The 18,688-nt window shown below is 38.7% G+C and overlaps 1 protein-coding gene across 6 annotated transcripts in view; it reads left to right on the forward strand.

Annotated features, from left to right (window-relative positions):
* The window catches only part of ANKRD44 (ankyrin repeat domain 44), a 305,459-nt gene extending 289,388 nt beyond the window's left edge, over positions 1–16,071 (forward strand). Inside the window, exons 22-29 of one of the 6 annotated variants that reach the window (XM_065930907.1) lie at positions 2,725–2,812; positions 3,389–3,472; positions 4,480–4,625; positions 5,596–5,678; positions 7,677–7,759; positions 9,353–9,444; positions 11,502–11,555; positions 11,786–11,861. In XM_065930907.1, coding sequence (XP_065786979.1) covers positions 2,725–2,812; positions 3,389–3,472; positions 4,480–4,625; positions 5,596–5,678; positions 7,677–7,759; positions 9,353–9,444; positions 11,502–11,524 — 599 coding nt within the window. In that variant the 3' untranslated portion in view covers positions 11,525–11,555; positions 11,786–11,861. Of the gene's footprint in view, positions 1–2,724; positions 2,813–3,388; positions 3,473–4,479; positions 4,626–5,595; positions 5,679–5,799; positions 7,202–7,676; positions 7,760–9,352; positions 9,445–11,223 lie in introns of those variants that run through there. The other 5 variants (XM_065930903.1, XM_065930904.1, XM_065930905.1 and 2 more) reach the window with 5 other exon arrangements.
* The last annotated feature ends 2,617 nt before the right edge of the window (positions 16,072–18,688 follow it).

Here is an 18,688-nt window from a genome sequence, read left to right on the forward strand (position 1 = left end):
TGTCAGACTCCTCTGTCTTCCACTATCTCCCAGAGTTGGCTCAAATTCATGTCAGTATATTTCTTCAGTTCAGTTCAGTTCAGTTCAGTTGCTCAGTCATGTCCGACTCTTTGCGACCCCATGAATCGCAGCACGCCAGGCCTCCCTGTCCATCACCAACTCCTGGAGTTTACTCAAACTCATGCCCATTGAGTCAGTGATGCCATTCGGCCATCTCATCCTCTGTCGTCCCCTTCTCCTCCTGCCCCCAATCTCTCGCAGCATCAGGGTCTTTTTCAATGAGTCAACTCTTCGCATGAGGTGGCCAAAGTACTGAAGTTTCAGCTTCAGCATCAGTCCTTCTGATGAACACCCAGGACTGATCTCCTTTAGGATGGACTGGTTGGACCTCCTTGCAGTCCAAGGGACTCTCAAGAGTCTTTTCCAATACCACAATTCAAAAGCATCAATTTTTCAGCGCTCAGCTTTCTTTATAATCCAACTCTCACATCCATACATGACCACTGGAAAAACCATAGCCTTAACCAGATGAACCTTTGTTGGCAAAGTAACGTCTCTGCTTTTTAATATGCTATCTAGGTTGGTCATAACTTTCCTTCCAAGGAGTAAGCATCTTTTAATTTCATGGCTGCAGTCACCATCTGCAGTGATTTTGGAGCCCAAGAAAATAAAGTCTGACACTGTTTCCACTGTCTCCCCATCTATTTCCCATGAGGTGATGGGACCTTATGCTATGATCTTAGTTTTCTGAATGTTAAGCTTTAAGCCAACTTTTTCACTCTCCTCTTTCACTTTCATCAAAAGGCTTTTTAGTTCCTCTTCACTTTCTGCCATAAGGGTGGTGTCATCTGCATATCTGAAGTTATTGATATTTCTTACTCTGCTTCTATTGTTTTATTTATCCATAATCAATTCTTCTATTAAAATTTTCACTCAGAAACTATGATTATTGGGTCCAGAAAAGTTTTATGGTGCTCTAACTGTATCAATTTAAGATCTTTCATTATGTTTTTATTACAGTCCTCTTTTTTTCATTGGTTCTGACCTCAGTAAGAGTCACATTTTCCACTTTTTCAGTTTGATTTTGCTCCCTCCCTGCCATTGGAGGATTGTGATTTTTTTTTTTTTTTTTTAATTTACTTGCTAATGGGTAAGGTCTCCCTAACCCTCATGTGAGTTAAGCTGCAAGGCCTATCTGGCACTGGAAAACCTGCAGGAAGGGGGTGATAGATTGCCAGTGTTGATTATAACGGCAGGTGGCAAACCTCCCAGAGACCACATTTTCTCCCGTGTGGAGCTGGGTGGGGCGGGGGTGATAGGTCTGTCTGTTCTAAGGCCTCTCCAGGTACAAGCTAGGGAAGGGGGAGCAGGCCTCTCCTAAACAATCCACTGGAATCTACACTCCAGCGTAGTCTTCCAGATTGCAGGTTTAAGCTCCCCTCTTCCCAGAATCTCCTTCACTGAGCACTTTGAAACACTGAAAGTCATTCAAGGATCCCCAGTCCTACCTACACAGACCTTTAGATTGAGATTCATATAGCCTCCAAGAAATGGTTTGTGTAGATGCTGCCCCAAGCTAGGTCCTTCAGGGAAATTTATAGTAATAGAGAGGTTGAAATGTCTGGGAATATTTGAGTGACAGTTGGATATAGTTAGAAAGCTAAACAGTATAACTCACATAAAATTGGGGGATTTTTATGTTCATTACTTCACATACTTCTCAGTCCTCCTAAAAGCAAAGTTTCACCTTTTTTCTCTATAGGTACAAAAAAGTTTGACTTATTTTAATACTTAAAATTGTTCAATCAACATCATTCTGGGGTAGATCGGAAGAGAGCTCTAATTTAGCACAGAACGCAGCCAAGAAGAGGTTTCCAGGGCAACAGTCCATATTCCAAAGCCAAATAGTTTTACCTTCTTGCCCTAATAATTGTATGAGAACATTGCATCACAAACCTCATTTAGGTCCTTTATCAAGTAAATTTCCCATCATTCTGTAACATCAATAGGCAGGTATTCCTTCTCTGATTTTTTTATATGTAGGAAATAGAGGCTCATAGATCATATAACAACTAAGCTCACAGAGCTGGGGCCTTACTTAAATTCAGTTGATTTGAAAACTACCTGCCATTTTGTTGAAAGTAATTATTCACATTCATTCATCTACTAATTAAAAAATGCTTAGTGGCACATTCATTCATCTCCTTACTAAGAAATACTTAGTGGGTTTGTACTGTCTGCCAGGAACTATTCTTGGTACCCTTTTAAATACTATATAGTGTTTTACAGTCAGAGTCCTCCTGCATTATCATAAGTACTGTTTTTTTATCAATCACATCTTCCTCCCTTCCCTAGGGTGCATAATTATAAGTGAACCTATTCATGTGGGTAAAAGGGAAATTTTCTGTTGTAAATGTGGACAAACTGAGGCATACCTATGTTAGGCACCTACCTGCTAAGAGCTGTGAGTATGGTAGAATTATTCTGCTTGCAGATGAGGTCTCTTTCTCATCACTGCTTAATTTATTCATTGTGTCTCAAAATGCCTATGAACATAGTTAAAAACATTTTGGCATTTGGTGAATTTTATTCCATGGAGAATGATCATTCAGTCAATTCAAGAAAATTCATAGGCCAGAATTCAGTACTTAATGAAAAAATAAAAATTTTCAGTAAACAAAGTTTCATCTTAGAAGCTCTCTAAATTCTTTTGGTTCCTTGCAGGTAATGAAAACTGTATAGAGGTACTTTTGGAGCAGAAATGTTTTCGAACATTTATCGGTAATCCTTTCACTCCACTGCACTGTGCAATGTAAGTAGAAACACTGGAGGTTAATGGTGTGGCTTGAATTCTTTAAACCACACCTGGAAAAATAGCTTTTGGCAGAAGGAAAACACTTTTAGATTACAGATAAGACCAGCATATTCCATTTTGCAGCTAAAGGCAAATAAGTCTGATTTCAAAGTGTAGTATCTAATGTTAATGATTTTTCAGGAGCTTTTTGTGAAGTGGCTCATAAGCCACCCAGGGAAACAGTAGGAAGGGGTGGGCTGGGAACCACAGCACACCCCACGGGAAGAGCTCTTCAGGTGCATCAGTAGTCACCTGTCTGCCAAATTCTAAAAATACGTTGGGGTTGACAATAGTATCCCTCTGGATAATTAGAAAGACATTTTATTCCAGGAAGATTTCATACATGGTAATTTTCCAGTCTTCATAATGTTGAAATTCTTCTTTGGTAAATGAAACTTTTGCTCAAAATTTGTATCAAAATTTTTAAATGCATCAGATTATTAAAGATATAGTGCATAGAAAGATGGAGTAGGAGGGGATATGTAATTTTTTAGAGAGCAAGATTTTAAAATTTTAAATCTATTTTCATTTTAGAATAAATGATCATGAGAATTGTGCATCACTGTTACTCGGGGCCATAGATTCCAGTATTGTCAATTGTAGAGATGACAAAGGCAGGTAAGTGATCCTAAGAGCATGGCTCTTGTCTGATGAATCTTAGCGTTCTTTGTGGCTACAGCGTGGCCAAACATCTGTTTTTGATTGAAAAAGTAATATATAGACATGTTTTTAAAAATTAAGTATAATAAATGATATATAAAGAAATTACCCTCTTAGTCCAGAAGCCCCAGCCTCTTCCACTGAGAAAACTACTTTAAACTGTTCTTTCTAAATTTTTATTTTCTTCCAACTATTTTGTATATATAACTATATAAATATATAAAAATATATATGCTTATATTCCTTTTATACAAATGAAAACATTCTTTATTAATGTTCTCCTTTTAATATATCTTGGTGATCTTTCCATACCAGAACATAAATATTTACTGTATTCTTTTTAAAGCTTCATATTATTCCATTGACTGGATATGTTATAATTTAATGAGCTTGTCCTCCTTTGAAGAATATTTAGATTGTTTCAGAATTTTGGTGTTTTAATCAATGGTGCAGTGAACAGTCTAGTACATGTATCTGTTTACATGACCAAATGCATCTGGGAGATAAAAGTGCTAGAATTGGAATTTTTTGGTACAAGGATCATAGTGTTTAATTTTGATAAATTATGCCAAATTATCCTCCCAAAGAAACCAGCCATTCATATTAAATGATATAGGCTTTTTTTAAAAAAAATAGCCAATTATCTACAAATCTAAGGCCTAATTTTGAAAGTGTGTTTATCAGTGATGAGAGAGGTCATTGGAACTCAAGATTGAAGGGTCAGTAAAGATGCTTTTATTATCAGGACCACTGCCTACACCCCCCAAATCTAGGGGTGCCGTTCACATGGGTGACACTTCAGTGTCTACCCTGAATGGCCTTTGGGGGGACCTGCTCACCATCTCTGTAAGCAGTAAGCTTTAAATCCCTAAGATGACACCGTGCACGTGTTTCTCAGGCACATATAGAAAGGGAGTGTGTTACGTTTATAGGAAGCTAACATCGTATTTGTTTTAAATTGTTAGGACACCACTTCATGCAGCAGCATTTGCTGATCACGTGGAGTGCTTGCAGCTTCTTCTGAGACATGGTGCTCAAGTGAACGTGGCAGACAATTCAGGGAAAACACCGCTGATGATGGCTGCTGAGAACGGGCAGGCTGGTGCTGTGGGTACGTGCTTGCCTCGTGGACTTGGCCTTTAGGCCTGTCTAAAACCAAAGGAATGTAAAGTTGGGAAAGTGGTCATCCTCTTGGTATATACATGTGAGAGAAGACCACCATTGTATTTAAGCCACCTAATCTACTTGCTGTTCAACTTTAGTCCCCTGTTAACTTGGTTATTGATAGACTATGTCAAAGTGAGCCCACCTTTCCACAGTGAAATCTGTCAACATTTAGAAACCAAATAGAACAAAAGAATCATTTTACCTGGAAATAACAAAACTGTAAAGACAATGAAAAGTAATGCCTATAGGGACTTCCCTCATGGTCCACTGGTTAAGACTCCATGCTCCCAGTGCAGTGATCCTTGATCACTAAACTAGATCCTGTGTGCCTCAGCTAAAGATCATGCATGCCGCAGCTAAGACCTGGGAGCAGCCAAAGAAATAAAAGTAAATTAATAACTATGAACTTTGGATTTGAATAAAACATCTATGGCAATAAAGTGGCTTCTCTGATAGCTCAGTTGGTAAAGAATCCGCCTGCAATGCAGGAAACCCTAGTTCGATTCCTGGATTGGGAAGATCTGCTGGAGAAGGGATAGGCCACCCACTCCAATATCCTTGGGCTTCCCTTGTGGTTCAGCTGGTAAAGAATCCACCCGCAATGCGGGAGACCTGGGTTCAATCCCTGGGTTGGGAAGATCCCCTGGAGAAGGGAAAGGCTACCCTCTCCAGTATTCTGGCCTGAAGAATTCTATAGACCATATAGTCCATGGGGTTACAAAGAGCCGGACACGACTAACCGACCTTCACTTTCACTTTCATGTGAAATAAATTGTTCCTTTTTTCTTTAAAAATATTAGTTATGGTAATGTGAGTATACAAATTTAAAAGCACTGTTGTTTTGGTAGTAATTTCTTCAAAATGCATGTAATTAGCGTGTGGTCTTAGTAACCATCTTTTGGCTTTTTCTGCAGATATTTTGGTGAACAGCGCCCAGGCTGACCTGACCGTAAAGGATAAGGACTTGAACACATCCTTACATTTGGCTAGTAGTAAAGTATGTAAATAGATTTAAAACACTGTTATTTAGTGTAATGATAAAATGATAATAATAATACCTAAATCTGTCCATCAGAAGTGTGTATCATGGCTCTTAATTAAGATGTATGTTTTCCCAGGATGGTGCCATTCTCAGTGGAATCAGAGGGGGAAGCAAAGGGCAGACCCGTACAAACGGGTTGATGGGCTATGCTTCTCAGGGAGTTTGCCAGTTGAATTCTTGCCACAATCTGGTTTGATGCTGCCACCGAATCTGTCTTCATGGTTGTGGTATCATATTTTGCTTTTAAACACAGGTTAGGAACTTAGTTAAATGGCTTTTTTTTTTTAATGGCTTCTAAAATATAAGCAGTTCCACATGTTTTCATTTATTCTGCTTAAAGACATTGTAATAACACAGCCAAAAATACTCTTTTATGAGGCAAATAAATGTATTCATTTATGTATGCTTCTCTTGTCTCCCTTTTCTTCTGGTACGTAGTTCAATGCAAAGAATGTGTGTGTGTTTGTTTATTCTAATAGCGTTGTGTTCACATATAGCTCAAGGTTCCTGCTTTTGTAGAAAAATAAATGTATGATTTTATGAGAGTGGGATCATACTGTTGGATAACTGCTTTTGTTACTGAATCACATATTATGAGTATCTTCCTTTCAGACATCATATATTATAGTGTTTTCGAAGATGTGTGGAACCCTGCCTTAGGATTGTGCTCCCCTTGATTCATTCCATCCCCTATTGTTAAACATTTCCTTGTTTCAAATATATGCTATTACAAATAATACTAATTGTAGTATAATAATCTGAGTAAATCCCTAAATATGAAATTAGTGAGTCTAAGGCTATGAACACTTCTAAGACCAAAATGCCCTGTTATAAGGTTTTAACCATTTACATTCCACCAGCAGTACATGACAATGAAAACTCCATGGCACTTCTAAAATTATCTTTACGTGTTTCCCTTTTAAGGTATTGTAATATGATGCTAGTTGACACCAGTGATTATGGTTTGTTCCAATATAGTTGTATTATTAAAGGTGTTATCTATACCCAGTGGTACCAGAAGTCTCAGCCATTCCTTTCATTGGTTACATTTTCCCGTTTCATGATCCAAGAAGCCTTTGGAAACCACAAGAAGTGCTGAGGTTCCTGAAGTTCGTGTTAAGTTGTCGTGTTTTCATGAATATAAGTACAATGCTTTTCAGACTTATTGTGCAAATGGATCCTCTGATAATCTGGTTCAAATGCAGATTCTAATTTAGTAGATCCAGAGTGGAGCTTGAGGGCCAATATTTCTAACTCCCAGGTGATGCTGATCCTGCTGTTCTGTTGAGCCACATTTTGAGTGTCTAGAGTTTAGGAAGTGGTCACCCCTTAACCAGGCACTGGACCTGAAGTTCCAGAAGGGTCTCTATTTTATTAGTTGATTTTTTTAGATTTTCAGCTGTCATAAGTCATAACATATAGAGGTATCTTTTAAATGAGGAAGAAAAGAATGACCTTTGCTGGAAAAGACTATTTATAAGGCAGCCAGTGATGAATGATACAGATAACAGGTACAATGGGAATTCCAGTGATAGGTGGATACTGAGGTGGTATTTGAAGGCTTGAGGAAGGAGATGGGACTTGACTTGTGTTTAAAAAGCTTTGTTGAAGAATTTAAAGGACACTTCTAATTCTACTCTCTGTTTATCTGCTGACCTAGCTGACATAGCATCAGCTTCAGCTCCTTGGATATTAATTCTAAAAGTTATCATAAAAATGGCAATGTTTTAGATCAGATTTATATTAATCAAGTCCTAATACACCTTATTTAGAATTTTTGAAAATCTAGGGCTATTTAACCATTTGCTTTTAGAAGAAAATGAATTATTTAGAAAATAGCCTATTTTGATATTACGCAGGGAATACATGTTAAATTTAAAGCATACTGAAGTGATTTCCCCAGAACATTTCTGTAACTCTGTTCCATTTTCTTATCTTTTTTTCCTTCATTAGGGTCATGAAAAATGTGCCTTGTTAATACTTGACAAGATACAAGATGAGAGCCTTATTAATGCAAAAAACAATGCACTGCAGACGTAAGTGTGACTACTAAAGTTTGACTAAGTCCCAGATTCATAGTCATTTATTTGACCAATAATAAAAATGTGCTATATTCTAAGCTAGAGCTGGGGGATGCAGTGATGAAAGACACAAATCTGGCTTTTCCTTTGTGAAGTTCATGGTCACATATCTACAATTGCTGACCAAGCTAGACATTTTTAGTTAGAAATTTTCTTCTGATATGCCTTCATAGAATTTTGTGAGGTGGTCTGTGTTTTTCCTTGCTGATATTTCTAAGGTAGTACTAAAAATATAGTGGGTTATTAGAAAAATCTTACCAGCCGCCATATTTGAGGAGAAACTATTTGTTTAAATGTATTAGTTTTATGTATTTTTACTGGAAAACAAGTTTCATTTATCAGGTTCCCAGAATATGTTTGAAGCATTTAAGCTATTTGTGTTAATTATATTTTTATATAATTCAGTGTAATCCTTAGTGTGAAAGACCCAAAAGCTGCTTCATTTTCCATTTTAGGAAATTACCTATGCATTTGGTTTAAGTGCAAAGGAATATTAGAATATTTTTTCCATTAAGATGTTTAAGCAGAATAGCAGAATATATTGTTTGACATTATTCTTTCAGTTCAGTCGCTCAGTCGTGTCCAACTCTTTGCGACCCAATGAACCACAGCACGCCCAGGCCTCCCTGTCCATCACCAGCTCCCAGAGTCCACCCAAACCCATGTCCATTGAGTCAGTGATGCCATCCAACCATCTCATCCTCTGTCATACCCTTCTCCTCCTGCCCTCAATCTTTCCCAGCATCAGGGTCTTTTCAAATGCGTCAGCTGTTCGCGTCAGGTGGCCAAAGTATTGGAGTTTCAGCTTCAACATCAGTCCTTCCATTGACTACCCAGGACTGATCTCCTTTAGGATGGACTGGTTGGATCTCCTTGCAGTCCAAGGGACTCTCAGCTTTCTTTATAGTCCAACTCTCACATCCATACGTGACCACTGGAAAAACCATAGCCTTGACTAGACAGACCTTTGTTGGCAAAGTAATGTCTCTGCTTTTTAATATGCTATCTAGGTTGGTCATGACTTTCCTCCCAAGGAGTAAACGTCTTTTAATTTCTTGGCTGCAGTTACCATCTGCAGTGATTTTGGAGCCTAGAATTCTAAATTCAGTAAAACTTCACTTCATGCCTTTAGTAATAACAATGTTTAAGATTATGTATATGGGTGATAGTAACACCAGTCATATTGATTTCATATTGATTAACTGTGTGAGACAGTGATCAGATACTGATATAGAAAGCAAGGGGTAAAGAACCTTCTGGAAAACACAGCAGAACTTGAGTTCGCTCTCTGGCTCCCTGTGTCTTGTCACTAAGGTTGTTTGAGGTGTAAAATATTTGCACAGTAATATCCACAGAAGAATTTGGGCCAATGTGGAAGAACAGTTGGATCTTTAGCTCTTCAGAAATTCTTTTTGAAAAAGTAAAAATACTCGTGTTATTTATAGATTCTCAAGCCCTTTGTTTCTTTCAACCACGCAGATTACTCAGAATGCCACCTTCCATACAAACATGCATCACAGTTGACATTCAGTGTTGTCTTTTTTTCAGACCCCTCCATGTGGCCGCACGCAATGGCTTGAAAGTGGTCGTTGAGGAGTTGCTGGCCAAAGGGGCTTGTGTACTTGCTGTAGACGAAAATGGTAAGTGGGAAAAGTAAGCCATTACCTCAGGTGCCAATGCACCTGCTATGAAGCCAGAGGGAAATGGAGAAGCCAGGAGCTAGTTTAAAAAAGCAGTGAGAACTCTCTTTCCCTTGGAAGTCCCCTGTGTGTGAGCAGTTAAACGAGGATAATTTGTCCTGTCTGTTGTTGTAAAACACATAGTCTCCCTGCAGTCCTCCAGTGCCTTCCGTGTGCATGTCATGTTAGCAACTGGTCTCAAGCTCCTCAGCATGGTGGGTGAAATATGTTAGATACACTCATCTTGGTATTCGAATGAAATTTTAACTGCACATGCTGAAGAGTTAGGGATCACATGTGTCATGGGTGCATGCTCAAGGGCTCAAATTAAAACATCTTTGTATTTCAGTTCATTCTGAGATCAAACCTCTAGGTATTATTTTACAGAACAGATCAGAACTCATATTTTCAGTATGGATATTTGGGGAACATGAGTAAAAATTTTAAATTAACATCTTGGCTTGAAAGCTTCTTCTGATCTATACCACATTTCTTTTCTAAATGAACTAACTCTTAACAGAAGCTTTCTTCTCTTATTTCCTAAGAAATTTAGAAAGCTCATGAGTACGAGAATTATATTAAACTACCATGCCTTTTAAATTTGGGGAGCAAAAGAGGAACTTCTGGATATTTACCATTTAAGTAATTTTTTGAATGTGGCATTAATTGTGGCATTTAATTCAAGTATTATAAAATGTATTAACATAATCCAACTGCTTATTACAGGTATTGGAATTAGCAGCTCATGCCTATTTCTCAGAAGTAAGCAGCCATATGACATCATTAGCTAACTGCTGTTAGTTTTGGTTTTGCAGCCCCATTTATCCTAGCATGTACCCCTCTCTGTCCCCAGCCTGACTCATGTAGGAGATGCGAAAAGTTCTCTATTATCCCGTCTCCTCGGTCTTCCTGCCCCACCTTCCCTCACCTTCTTATTACCACTATATGCACATGCATTAGTACTTTAGGGTTGAAGGGCAGAGTCCCACAATTTTTCTCCAAAATGACCCGAGTCCAGAATGAATTCATTTTGCCTTTCTTCAGTGTAAGTCTGCAGTATCTGAGGTTTGTTCAGCCCATAGCAAACTCAACAATAAATGCACCAGGATTGTAGAACCGCAGCCTGTGTCAGAGCTTAGCTACCCCCTAAAGGCCTAGGAACATTTGGGACAATTTTGTACTGCACTGGAGTCTTAATTACTTACACAGACCTCTGTGGAATGGAATGTTAAGGTATCTGTCCAGTCTTGTTTGTCTTCATACCAGAGAGAGGACTCATCTGTTAAGCAGGGAGGGGAGCAGAAATCAGGTCAAGTGCTAACAAATGATACAGCAAAAAATCAAGGTTTTTGAGCCAGTGCCTCTGAATAAAATGAGCCAGTGGTTAGTAGGAAGTTTAGCCAGGAGAGGGGGCAGGTAAACCTTTCCAGCCAACAGAATAAAGGTTGAATAAGGGTAGACTGAATCGAAGACTTCATCTACCTCTCCATGGCTCCTGCTTCAAGTGTTGAAATAGTTTTCTCTTCCAGATTTGACCCATCAAGTTCACATAGTAGAGAATGACATGACTTGATGGCACACAGCAGCCTCCCCGTATCTGTTACATTTAGGATTTGGGACTTTGGCTGGTGGTGTGGACATCATTTAAAATTCTGCCTAAGTTTCTTTTAAATGATAGTACATTTCACCACAACCAACCAGTGCTGTATCTCATCTTCTCAAATGATTCCATTTCTCTAGAACCAGCTTCCTGGCGCCTTCTTCATTAAAGTATATATAAAGTGACAGAACAGTGTTACTGACTCACAGACACCTGTTTCTCAGCATCCTGTCTAATCTGACGTGGAAAGTCATTGTTCTCAGAATGAGAGTGCCCTGACCCCAGCCCAAGGTGCATGGTGTGTGTGTGTTCTCAAGTGGAAACACCTTTCTGATTGTCCTGTGGCTGTTTTTTGTTTTTTGTTTTTATTTTGTGGAATTGTGTCACACCCTCCCCCCCTCATGTTTCTGTTCACTAGATGAAGACTGGAATCCTGCCTAACTCCGGATAATATAGTGCTTGTTGTTGTCATGTAAGCTGGAAAGAAAAAAACAAAAACCCTCCATCAAATGTCCACCCCTTCCCGGTCCCCTCCAGCCTCACCCCAAGCATGACTTGTGGGAAGTAACTCCTTTTGCCTGGCATGATTTCTAACTCGACATACATCTCCACGTGTGAGGTCGTTTGAGATGTACTGTGGGACGCTCGCGCCACTTCTGGATTGCCCGGACTAACCACTGCCTTGTCTGCATTTACGCCCAGGTCATACCCCGGCCCTGGCTTGCGCTCCTAACAAAGACGTGGCTGACTGCCTGGCCCTCATTCTGGCTACCATGATGACTTTTTCTCCTTCCAGTACAATGACGGCTGTCAACTTCGTTTGTTTTAAAAAAGACAGTTTGAGCAGGACCACTCTCTCCAACCTGGGTAGCATGGTTAGCCTGTGCAGTAACAATGTAGGCTCTGAGGATGGGTACAATGAAAATGATTCTGATTCAGAAACTTTCTGACTTTGGACTGTAAAAGCTTTTCCTTGGTCACCCATGTTGGAGGAATTCCAGATTTGTGTTGTGTTCAAGTGTTATTATGGGCCCGAGCTTCCAGAAGCCAGTAGAGAAGGGATTAATCAAGCCCAGGGAAGGCAGCTAGGCTGTAGGCAAAGCTCTCACACAGTTGGGCCTTAGACTTTGCTTTGTTTCATGTTTTCCTTAGAGCTGAGATACTTCTGTGAAAGTCTACCTCTCATTTTAAATATGGAATTTTTAAAAAGCATTTAATTCTTTTTCTTTGGGCATAATGCAACAGAGAGGGAGATTTTTTTTATTTTTCATGTACTCACTCAACAGTGAGTTCTCAAAAGTGTATCAATGTGGCATTCATGTCCCCAAGGAAGGGAGGGAAAGGCTGGATAGGAGATGCCTCAAACCTCTGCTCAATTTGATGTTTACTTCCTTACTAGAAGCCAAAGGTAGAGGTGTTCATCTTCAGAAATAACGCCTGTAATAATCTTTTTTAAGGGAGTCCAATTATTCATAGGCTTCCCAGGTGGCGCTAGTGGTATCCTCGCTATAGTAAGTACTTAAATATCCAGAACTTCTTTTTGAGGATTTTTGTTTAAGTTGCCAAATGAAGGGGAAAATCCACTGAAAAGCGAACTTGCTTTTTTCATTTAACAAAAATATGGCACCCTGTGCTCCTTGTAACAAGCCTGTGACTAATTTTCACCAAATGATTGAACACGAATCACTTCAATAACATTTCAGGTGAAAATTATATTGCACCGAAACTTTGAGATATATGCAAATATGAAATTACCCTTGATTAATTTGCCTGTAAATCAAAATACTAACTTTATTAAAAGCATAAGAGCCATCAGTATTGTTCATCAGTAGTGAATGTTAAATGAGCTTTTCGGTCAAAGTCATGCTCAGTGAATGGAAGTGTGACTCCAAAAGAGAACAAAGTGAAAGCAAGATGTAGAAATGGGTGAAATGGAAATTAAAGCCAATTAAAGTTGGTTCATGATGAAATCATCGTAGTGAACACTGTGTCTGCTCCCTCTCCTCTGCCAAAGCTTCTAGGTCAAATGGACCCCGCTCTGCACCCGGAATAGCTGTACAGAAAGAAGAATGAGACTTTAAATTATGCACATACACATGCACATGTATATGTATGTATTTATCTATGTCTGTAGTTCATCAGCCAGCTATACACGAGGACCAAAATGCTTCAGTCTAAAATTGAAGATTTAAATTGTTTTCCTTCAAAGTGGAAGTAAGAACTGAAATAGCTTTTCTATGGAGTTAAAATGTAATCTTTTTGCGTAAGTCTTTGTTGTATTTTATATTTCTTATGACACAAATTTCTAGCTGATGGCTTAACATTTGTAACTAATAATGTGTTTACCACAGCTTAATTTTTTGCCAAACTAGAGAAAATGTTCATATACTTTGATGTATATGTGTTTGTATTTATTTGAAATGAAACAAATGCCGAGGAAATATCCATTGTTTATTCTCTGTTTTAATTCCTACTTGTCTTACTTGGAATAATGAGGAAGCCGGAAAATATACAGAACTTTCCCTGGGCTGGCCTGCAGTCCTGAGGGTAAGCCCAGAAATTCCACTGCTACGGCTTCCAGTCGACCCTCAGGTTCTTCCACGTCGGTTGAAAAAAGGTACAATATCCATGACTCAGCCTGTGTGTAGCCAGCTCAGAGCTTAGAATACACTGCAGTCCTTATGCTTTTCTTCGAGATGAAAACTGAAGTGTGTAGTGGGTCATGTGCACAAAGAGGGCCCAAAGAAAGATGCGGAAATTATCCTGAATATGCTGAAAATCTCATGGTCCCAGCAGCCAAATGAAACTCTGTCAGTGTGTGGGCACATGTACCAAGAAGAGAAATAAAAATCACCAGCTCCTGCTATTTTCTACTTGAGGAAGAGACGGGAAAGAAACATACTGGTTTAGAGTACTGCTCTCCAATATTTTATAATGGGTTCCATTTTCACTCTGGAAATTTCTATCTTAATGTATGTGAGATATTTTTTAAACAGTGTCCTAACATACCTGGATTAAATACAGATACCATACTATGTATTTCATTTAACTGTAAAAGTCTTCACTCTGTAATATTCTGGATTTTATTAAAAACTCATGTTGGGTTCTTCACAAATGAGAACTTGTTCAAAGGACTTAACAAGAACTGGTATTAATTTCATTGAAAACTTTTGTTTCACCACTGCCATTGTTTCTTTTTTAATTCTTGGTGTTGTGTTCACCTCCTTTCTCTGTCCTTTTTGTCTGCTTGGAGAAGATGAGTTTTTAAAAAGTGGATAAATTGCTAATGAGCAATAATGACCTTACCTTTACCAAACCCTGAAAGTAAGGGAGCTCTAACACTGCAGAAAGGTGATATATTGTAGAGTCTTTTTCCAGAAGTGAATGGAAATCTTGCTCAGTTGGCCTTGAAAGCAGGAAATGCGATGCCTGCTTTAATGGTGAAGCAGCGTTACCATTTCTCCTGTAGAGTAGCACAGAGAACAAGAAATACTGCGGCAAGGCAGTGACAGCCGGGCGACATCTCTGTGGAGCTGCGTCCTGACTTTCCCTGCTCTCACTGCCAGAAGGGAGGAGGACAAAAGAACAAAATGAAATCATGCCGTGAATTGTTTATTGAATCTCTCTCCCCCACTCTTTCTTTCTCCCTCTTCCCAAGACCAAATTTTTTCCCTTAAGAAACGACTTTAAAAACTGAGTTCTGTGTTTTTCACTTAACGTCTCTTAGAAAACTAGATATGCCACATTGCTTTCTAAGAAAAACAAAGACAGAAAATATTGTGCTTTTAATTGAGTCTTGGTTGTTTTGTGCTTTTACCTAAATATGTTATTTTTAGACTGTATTTTAACCACAGCCACAGGGATCATGTTTCATTGCACTTACACCTATTTGCCATGTCTGCCTATCCTTGGTAAATACATTACTATCTCCAAATTGCCTAAAATCTGCTATGATTCTACAGTAAATAGCTCAGGGGATTTCTATTTATCACTAATAAAAGGGCACCATAGTATGTTTTGGTACTTTAGGCAGTAAACAGCTGCTTGGTTTATTATTTTATTTTTAAATTAGGACAAGAACATCAAATGGATTTGCTGCACTAGTAATTCTTTGTACTGTTGAGCAACTTGGTTTGCTTATCTGTTGTGTTGGTTGAAGAACCCATCCCTTTTTTTTGTCTTGTGATATGAAGTTAGAGTGCCTTTTTATATTTGTATATTCTGAAAATATTCTGTGAAATGTTTTGTATTTTTTTTTCATTTGAGTGTTATCAGAGCAATATAATACCAGTGAGTTTTCATTTCAGCCTTTCTTTGAATGTATAAAGTGTCTTTTTTCCTCTTTTCCCTTTTACCTGCTTTGAAATGAAAATGAAGATGCTGAAGTTTTCTACAGGAATTATGTTTGATTTTGCAGTGCTAAAATGCTTTCTTTTTACAGAACCATAAACCATAGGTCAGTGTTATAGGGGAAGAGTGTTTTAAGATAGTGACAATCTGAGTGTGTGTATAAAATGTAATTCTATGTGTTTCTTTATGCAGTGACCTAAAAATTCAATGCAAAAATATCTTTTGTTTGGTAGTTTTGTCTATATATTTTATGCTTTAGCATGTGCAATATATCTTTGCAAAGCGTGATGATACAAATCTGGTGCCAGTGTTATATTTTGCATAACATATTTCTAACAGCATAAAATATTGTTAAATGATTTCAGTGGGATTTTGTCTGTAATGTTTTCTTATGAAAATTGGAGTTGAATGATTCTGGTAAATGCCATGACTATAAAAATGAGGAAATGACTTTTAGTTCAGTGAATGACTTTGAACCAATTGGAATCTTCTCAAGCACAGTTTAATACTTTTTCAACTACTGAATGCTAATCATGTCATGAAGTACTTAACTGTAATATACTATGGAAATGCATTCAGATGGTTATTTTTCCAAATAAAAGCGGTACAAATATTGTTGCAATTTGTGTTGTCTTTAAATTTTCCAGTTATGCTAATTTTGCCAATTGTTATGTTAAGTTAAACTTTCGTCCCCTACTAAAGCCAGATTAACCTTAAATTTTTAAAATAATCAAGATAGAGGTATATTTTCTGTTTTTGTTTATATAATCACAATTAAAGCAAAATATTTCAGACAGATATTTTACATTTATTTTGCCTATTTATACCTCCAACATTTTTTATAAAGAAGTTAAGCTGGCTTGCAACTAAAGACGTGATAAACTGGAAACAGAAAAATTAGGACAGTGAAAAAGAATTCAAACTATAGGAATTTTCAATTTAATGCAGTGGTTATAACTGAATTTGAGTTTGGTCTAAAGTTCCTTACAGCCGAAGTTAAGAGGGAGAAATGTGATTAATAATAATATATAATTATTTATAGAATAATGTAGTCTATATAATATATGGAGATTATACTACTTATATAATTAAGTCTATAGATCACATATCTCAGAAAAGGAGAAACCTGTTAGGTCCACAAAATTGTGAACTAAACCACGTTTATCTTTGTTGCTGCCACCACTACTAGGCTCTGAAGTCACTGCTCTTCAATTGCTGGTAGTAACACAAGACCCAACTTTTCAGCACTGTCCTTAAAGATACACACAGAAGTACCTCTCCATCTGTCTCACCATTCAGATAGTCTCTTCTTGGGTAATAACTCGGGAACAGCCCCGAGAAGCGCTGAGAGACAGATTCCTAATTACGGAGTGTTCAGCTGATGAAAGAGATGCCAGCGGCACATCAGAGAGGGGCGCAGGGGAGAGCTTCCCGGGTCCTCAGATCCGTGTCCTAGGATGTTAGCAGTTGTCACAGTCCCGCCGAATCCCATTACCACCTTTTCCATGAAGACACCGGATCCCAGAGAAGTTATTTAATCGCTCAGGTTTGTGTGTATTAGTGATCTGAGTACACGCTTCTGTCTATAGGTGTTCTCTCTTCTATGCTGATCTGCCATACCATCTTTTGTGGGTTTGTTTGGTTTTTTTTTTTTCCTGCTAGAGGTGTTCAGGAAGGTATTGCTCTCTGCCTTGCCTTACTCCTTATTCAAGTATACAACCTTGGTGTTTTTCAATCCTAAAGACTGTAGAGCAAGACATGGAACAACAGACTGCTTCAAAATTGGGAAAGGAGTACATCAAGGGTGTATATTGTCACACTGCTTATTTATATGCAGAGTGCCTCATGCAAAAATGCCAGACTGGATGAAGTTCAAGCTGGAATCAAGATTGCTGGGAGAAATATCAGTAACCTCAGATATGCAGATGACACCACCCTTATGGCAGAAAGGGAAGAGGAATTAAATAGCCTCAATGAAAGTGAAAGAGGAGAGTGAAAAAACTGGCTTAAAACTGTACATTCAAAAAACTAAGCTCACGGCATCCAGTCCCATCACAAATAGATGGGGAAACAATGAAAACAGTGACAGCTTTTATTTTCTTAGCCATGAAATTATGACATGTGTTCCTTGGAAGAAAAGCTCTGACAAACCTAGACAGTGTATTATAAAGCAGAGAGATCACTTTGCTGACAGAAGTCTTTATCGTTATGGTTTTTTCAGTAGTCATGTACAGATGTGAGAGTTGGACCATTAAGAAGGCTGAGTGCTGAAGAATTGATTCTTTTGAACTGTGGTGTTGCAGAAGACTTGAGGGTCCCTTGGACAGCAAGGAGATGAAACCATTCAATCATAAAGGAAATCAACACTGAATATTCATTGGAAGGACTGATGCTGAAGCTAAAGCTCAGCTATTCTGTCCACCTGATGTGAAGAGCCAACTCATTGGAAAAGACCCTGATGCTGGGAAAGACTGAAGGCAGTAGGAGAAGGGGACAACAGGGAATGAGATGATTGGGTAACATCACCAGTTCGATGAACATGAGTTTGAGCAAACTCTGGGAGATCGTGAAGGACAGGGAGGCCTGGCATGCTGAAGCCTGTGTAGATAGAACTGAGAGCACAGTGCTGCATAAATAGTGACTTAAAATAGCAACTTAGGGACTTCCCTGGTGGTCCAGTGGTTAAGAATCTGCCTGGCAATGCAGGAGACATGGGTTCAATGCCTGGTCAGGGAACTGAGATCCCACTTGCCTCAGGGCATCTCAGCCTGTGCACTGCAACTACCCAGGCCGCATGCTCTGGAACCCGTTTGCCAGCCCCAGAGAGCTCATGCGCTGTAATGAAGACCCCACCTGCCGCATGTAAGACCTGAAGCAGATAAATAAAATTAAACAAAAAAAAAGCTCAGTGACTTAAAGCGGCAAATGTTAATCATGTCACAGTTGCTGTGAGTTAGGAGTCCAGGCATAGTTTAGTTGGGTCTTCTGTCGTACGGTCCCTCACAGTTTATAATCACAGTGTTGGCTAGGGAAAGCTCTATTTCTCAGCTTACACACGTGGTTGTTGGCAGGATTCCTCATGGGTTGTTGGACTGAGGGCTGCGGTGCCTTGATGCAGTTGACTGACCTCAGTGCCTTGTCCAATGGGCCTCTCTGTAGGGCCACTCACAACATGGCAGCAAACTGAGAAAAGCCAGAGAGAAAAATAGCAAGACAGAACTCACAGGCTTATAACTGAATCTTCAAGTGACATTC

The sequence above is a fragment of the Muntiacus reevesi genome, chromosome 3, assembly GCF_963930625.1.
Source record: "Muntiacus reevesi chromosome 3, mMunRee1.1, whole genome shotgun sequence".
NCBI lineage: Eukaryota > Metazoa > Chordata > Mammalia > Artiodactyla > Cervidae > Muntiacus > Muntiacus reevesi.